General features: G+C 33.6%; 1 protein-coding gene across 1 annotated transcript in view; it reads right to left on the bottom strand.

The window, feature by feature from the left end:
- Positions 1-756: 756 nt before the first annotated feature.
- mRpL17 (mitochondrial ribosomal protein L17) overlaps positions 757-6,000 on the bottom strand; it is a 32,918-nt gene continuing 27,674 nt past the window's right edge. Inside the window, exon 4 of the mRNA XM_090385713.1 lies at positions 757-923. Within this exon, the coding sequence (XP_090241839.1) occupies positions 757-923 (167 nt within the window). The remainder of the gene's footprint in view (positions 924-6,000) is intronic.

Raw genomic sequence — 6,000 nt, 5'->3', positions numbered from 1 at the left:
ATGCAATTTGTGAAATTTCAATATTGTGGACTTCGATCAAAAGCACAACATTACAAAAATCTTTTTTGGAAAATATTACATGTACCTGCAAAAGACAGAAGTTCTTAGTGATGAGACTAATCATGATATACTGTATATGATTTAAGACAGACTAAAGGTTTTGAAATTTTAGATGAAGAAGCAGTTGTTGAATATTTTAATTCAGATAAAAGTTTAATCTGTCATGAAACGTTAAGTGACAATTAAATAGTACAGAGTTATGAATGAAGAAGAAACAAAGAGAGAAGAAGACTTGGTTGACGCTACAGAAAATCTAATGCCAACAAATAAAATCTAACATAGTACTGCTTTGTCTCATGTGGAGGCTCTGCTTGACTACATGGAACAATAAGGCGAGTATTTTCTTGCTGACAAGATTATGTGTAATATGTTTTGTCATTTGTAGGAAGGTTAGTGATGCAAAGAAACAAACTTCTTTACTTTCCTTTTTCAATAAATGATAGACAATATGAATATATCTATGTATACAATTTTTTTTTTTGTTTTTTTTTTAATAATAAATGCATATTGTTCATAATCCTGATTGTTTGCTTATTTTGCAGATTATCCAAGAAATAAATTAACCAGGGATTAAAATTTCCTGACTTCCCAGTTAATCAGGAGTCTACTTATAATATCCTCAATTTTGAACTACATCCAAATTCTTCAGTTCTAGGTGCCAAATTTGCAAATATCTCCAAGAATTACTAGTAATTTTTATTCAGAATAGAAATGTTCTTTTACATTTTCTTTTACATGTTCTTTTACATGTTCTTTTTTGTTCATTTCATCATATCTATCTTTCTTTGCTGCCTGCAAAAGAACATTAGTGAGAAACTTCTCATTATATGAAGCTTTTCCAGGCATTGGAGGAAAAGGATTACCTAATAAAAAAGGCAAAAAGTTTTATTGAGAAAATTATTGCTTACATATATCAACAAAACAATACTGCCTATATTTTCTTTGTTTTTTTTTATAAACTATAACACAGAAAAAGGAAAAATATGTATTGTTTCATGGTATAAAATTATACAACTGAGCAGTGCTTTTTTTTGTAAAAAAATAGGTGCCGGTACTCATTCTTTGATATCAGGAAAAACTGAAAATTAAAAGGATATGAAAAGTACTCTAAAATTTTTTTTGTTCCTGATATTGTTACTTTAGTAGTAATGTTTTTGGAATAAGAACAACAAATTTAGTATATTAACACAGTTAATTAAGCATAAATTTATTATTAAATGTACATAAAATAAGTAAAATGTAAGTAAAATAAGTAAATAAATTGGCCAACTACTGAGTGCCGGGCACTCAGGATGAAGAATCCGTAGTCATGAACGGTCGTTAGTGTAGTATCTCAAATACAGGGCATTATGGTAACTGAAAAAGTTTCTAATACTCCGGATTGGCTTGAAACTGAGGAACTAACGAAAATGTTGTCTGTTTGAGTCTTTCCAGTTGTTGTGAATGACAAGGGTGAGAGAAGTGACTCAGACTCCTTCCTGGAGAAGCGATTAAAGTCTTGGGGAGAAGCGACTGGCAGGTGAGGGCCATGCAAAACTCTGCGCAGGTGCCTCCCCACCACCGCCGCCTCAACACTGGCTCTCTGAGTACCTCCTGGCCAGGACAATTCCAAGCTTTCAAAATTGTTAAAAAATATTTCTCATCGCAAAATTTATAAATGACCTTTATAGAATTATTAACTAACTATTTAGCAGCTTTTTTGTCACCAAAAGGAGAGTTACTTAGTACAAAAGAATCGAAGTGCAATAAAAAATTGCTTTTTTAATTTTAACACAAAAAGTAAATGACAGGTTTCAATCGGAATAATTTTCCCTTGATAAGCATCAAATAACGCATAGCTAATTTGATTTTTAAATTTTTAGCTCCATTAGCGATGGAAATAGAGAAAGGGACACAAAAATTCCTCAAATTTTCCTGTCTGGCGCCGCCATTTTTAATTTTAAAAATATTTTAAACCTACTAGTTGAGCTCATTCCAACGGTGTATAATAAGCTATAGGTTGTTTACATTTTGTCCCCACTTCTCAGACAAATTTTTGTCAACAACGATCAATATAGCATTATGTTGACCCAAATGATGTACAAACACATACAAAATTTCAAGTCAATAGGTTGAGTGGTTCCAGAGATACAATGCTGTGACAGACGGACAGACAACCGAGTGACATTATAAGGGTCCTTCGTTAGATTACGGACCCTAAAAATAATAAGTAAAAATAATTTCATAATAAAGTTTTTGTAGAATATTCCAAATTTTTATTAAGTTTTCATCCGACACCCTATGCCAACTTCTTTTCTTCCTCTTTGTGTGTCTCTTGCTGAATGACGTTTCCGAAGCAGCCACGAATTGACATATTTTGCTGATCGAAGCGGGTCAGCAGTGGGGCCTACAATATTAAGAAACAGTAGTGAAGAAACTGTTTTTGTCATCAACGAAGCTCTGGTTGGGCTGGTGATCAGATTCATTTGTGAAAATCCTCATTCACTTTCAATCGATGAAATTGGTATCATACTCAGAGCGTCCATCAAATGCTTCAATTCTTCCGAAACCACCTTTTCAATTAGGTATTCCTGAAATCCACGAATTGTATCTCTTTCGTTTAACTGTAATTTTCTAACTTCATTCTCACCAAATGCCAACATTTCTTTTTTAGAAGTATTAATACCTTCGTTGTCCTCGTTTTCCTTCTCTCGTCATTGGTATTGTCACTAGTTCTTAAATTTGATATTTTTCTTTTCTTTTTTTTTTTTTTGAAACTCTCCAAAATGTCAGTGTCATTGGGATATTCAGGTACTGTGACAATACGGAAAAAATGTGGATAACGCACTTCTGTGAAACAACAGACAATTATTTGTTGGGGTAAAAGAAAATCACTTCCTCCTAATTCTCAAACGGGGTGCTTACAGTTGATTCACAAAGGCGTCCAACCTATAGCCGCCTGGAAAGTGAACTAAAACAGCATTTTAAATTTTGTTAATTATCAATAAAATTCTTATTACTGAATTAATTACTGAATAAAACATTACTGAATGTTTTGTTCAGTAAATGTAATTGTGTATTGTACTTAATAAAAGCCGACCGGGCTAGCCGAGTGGGTAAAGTACCTGCCCGGCAACCCAAAGGTCGCGGGTTCGATTCCCGCCTCGGGCTTGGATCAAAGTACTGCAAAAACCTTGGGAGGTGCAATATGGCCACAGAAGCCGATGCGCCAACAACTACCAAATCAAAAAAAAAAAAAAAAAAAACTTAATAAAATATTCAAATATTTTCAATTTTACTTTTACATGCAACAAGATATTGAAAATGTAACACACTAAAGAAATCTAACTTTGATTTTTTTTTTTTAATATGGCCCTTGTACTGGAAAAGGTTGAACACCACTGCAGTAGAAGGTGGGCCAGAGCCCATTGGGAATACTTGATCTGCCTGCTCACTCTTGACCAGAGTGACTTCTCCACATGTGGGACAGGTGGTCGGATAGGTTTTTACCACGTACCACTAAGTTGTAGAATGCTTTAGCTCTCTTAATTCGCACAGCAGCACCAATTGCCTAAATTGCTGAGTTAATTCTCTCCTAATCCATTCGCTATATGAAAATTTTATCGCTCAACGGAAACTATTTTAAATAAATTTTAAATCAAAATAATTAAACAGAGGTCCGACTGAGTAATTTAGAATTATAAAAATGGTTATACAGTTTTATATGGAAAATATCCTAACAATAGAGAGTGAAAAATGCAAATTTAGTTAAATAACTTTAAGCTTATTTGAATAGCAGGTAAACATGTGAAAAAAATTTACGGAGAATATTACAAATTTCGAAGTGCACTTCATCCAAATGTCACACGTCACTGTGAATAAAGGTGCCGGTATGCCATATCGTTGCATACCGTCCCAAAAAAGCCCTACAACTGAGACACATTAATGGGAGAAAGCAATTAATTGTTTTATCACAATTTATACAAAATAACTAAATTACCAACCACTATATTTCTGCAAACCATTGGTCACGGCGATCAAGTGGTCCCCAAAAATATAAAGGATTGCCTAATGGTGGTGTGTTTCCCAAGCAATTCTCACCTCCCTAGCATCCACATAATTCATTAATGCAACTGACATAGTATAGTACAGACTGGTTCATATACACAATGGCAAAGGTGTGAAATGAGAAAAGAAGTCATAAGAGCATAAACTAGGTGGCTCTACAGTCATACAAAATTACTCTGAAAATATAAATGTACAAAAGCTGTTACTTGTAACAGCTTTTGTACATTTATTTCTTGGATGTGAGAACAATGGACAATACACAAAGGTTTCTCTAACCATGAATGTTCCTCAATGTATGACAGAGGTTATATCCTAGAAAGAGTCTTACACTTAGGATAAGTATGAAAATTGCAGTAAAAAATATTTCTCCTAATTTGCACAATTTTTAATAAGTAATTTTCTCACCTCCATTTGAGGTGGGAAAATTATACTTATTAAAATGCACAAATATGTTTCTATTTCATTTTAAACTTCTTGCCTTCAAAAGGCTACAGTAAGGTGAAAATGCATCAATGTTCAAGACTTGGTAATAACATAAGGGACAAAAACTATGTAGCCATTTTGGCTCTGTAGTGATTTAAAATTATTCTAAAAATATATATTAAGCCTAAATTATACTTATAACAGCTTCTGTTTATTTCTGGAGAAGAGAACAGTGGACAATGCAGAAAAGTTTCTCTCTAATGCTTATAAAAATCATAAAAATTAGAGTGAAATATATTTTTCCTAAACTGCTTCAAATATTACTCTAAAAAATACACAAATGTGCATTTTTTATCATCTCATTAAACTTCTGAAGTTCAAAAGACTGCAGCAAGGGAAAAAAATATCTCAATGTACAATACCCGTTAATAACACAAAGAACACCATACATATCCAAAATATTACAAGATGCCTATTTACTGAATATGAAAATATCCACCACTTCCCATACAGCCATTTTGTTACTAACTGGCACATTGTCACTGTGAGAAGCAGCATTTGAAGGAAAAATCAAATACCACTTCTAGTATTGTCAGTTGCAATGAAAATGTACAATGGTGCAAGGGGAAACAAGTTCAGGTTTAAATCAGAATTAAAGGGGGCATAGATTCAAATTGAGGAAAGACAGTTGTAGAATAGATATGAGGGAGTTTGTCTTTAGCCAGCGGGTAGTTGACTGCTGAAATAGACTACCATCTGATGTTGTGTAAGTTGATAGCTTAAATAAATTTAAGGCTGAACTAGACAAACATTTGGAGTGACTGGATGGGTGAAATGGGAAGGGTTTTTTTTTTTTTTTGGCTGATACTGTATAGGCTTGCTTTCTTGCATCATATGCTTCAGCTAATGCTAAACTAGCTGTTCACTTTTCAAGTTTATATGATATTTAAAAGGTGTGGCAATAATGTTCTCAGACTGGTGCTACTGCAATCATGTTCGATGAGTTTGAAAATAAACAGAAGTGGTGTATTGTAGTCCAAATTTCTTCCAACAGATGGTGGCACAGAGACTGTCCAGTAGCCTGACAGGTTGCAGGTAACAAGTTTCATTAGTAGCATTAATGTTGAATGTCACAATTTTGCAATGGAGCAATGAATGAATATTAAATTTTGCTCTAAACTGAATAAATCTGCAACAGAAACATGAAATGTTAAAAACTGTTTATGGTGATGAAATGTTAAGTCATACCAATGTGTTTGAATGGTATAAGTGGTTCAAAGTCAGACTTGAGAATGTTTTCGATGACCCAAGAAGTGGGTGACCATCAACCTCTCAAAATGAGGGCAAAGTTGCAGACACTGCAGAAGAAATTGTGGCAAGAGATAATCATTTTACCCTCAGAACAATGGCTGATGAGTTGGATATGAATAAGGAGACGATCTGTCAAATTCTGCATGAAGACTTAGGGAA

Source organism: Mastigoproctus giganteus, chromosome 12 (assembly GCF_048544385.1).
Source record: "Mastigoproctus giganteus isolate SK-2022 chromosome 12, ASM4854438v1, whole genome shotgun sequence".
NCBI lineage: Eukaryota > Metazoa > Arthropoda > Arachnida > Uropygi > Thelyphonidae > Mastigoproctus > Mastigoproctus giganteus.
Note: the sequence above shows the minus strand (reverse complement) of the source record. Positions and strands in the feature narration are given on the sequence as shown.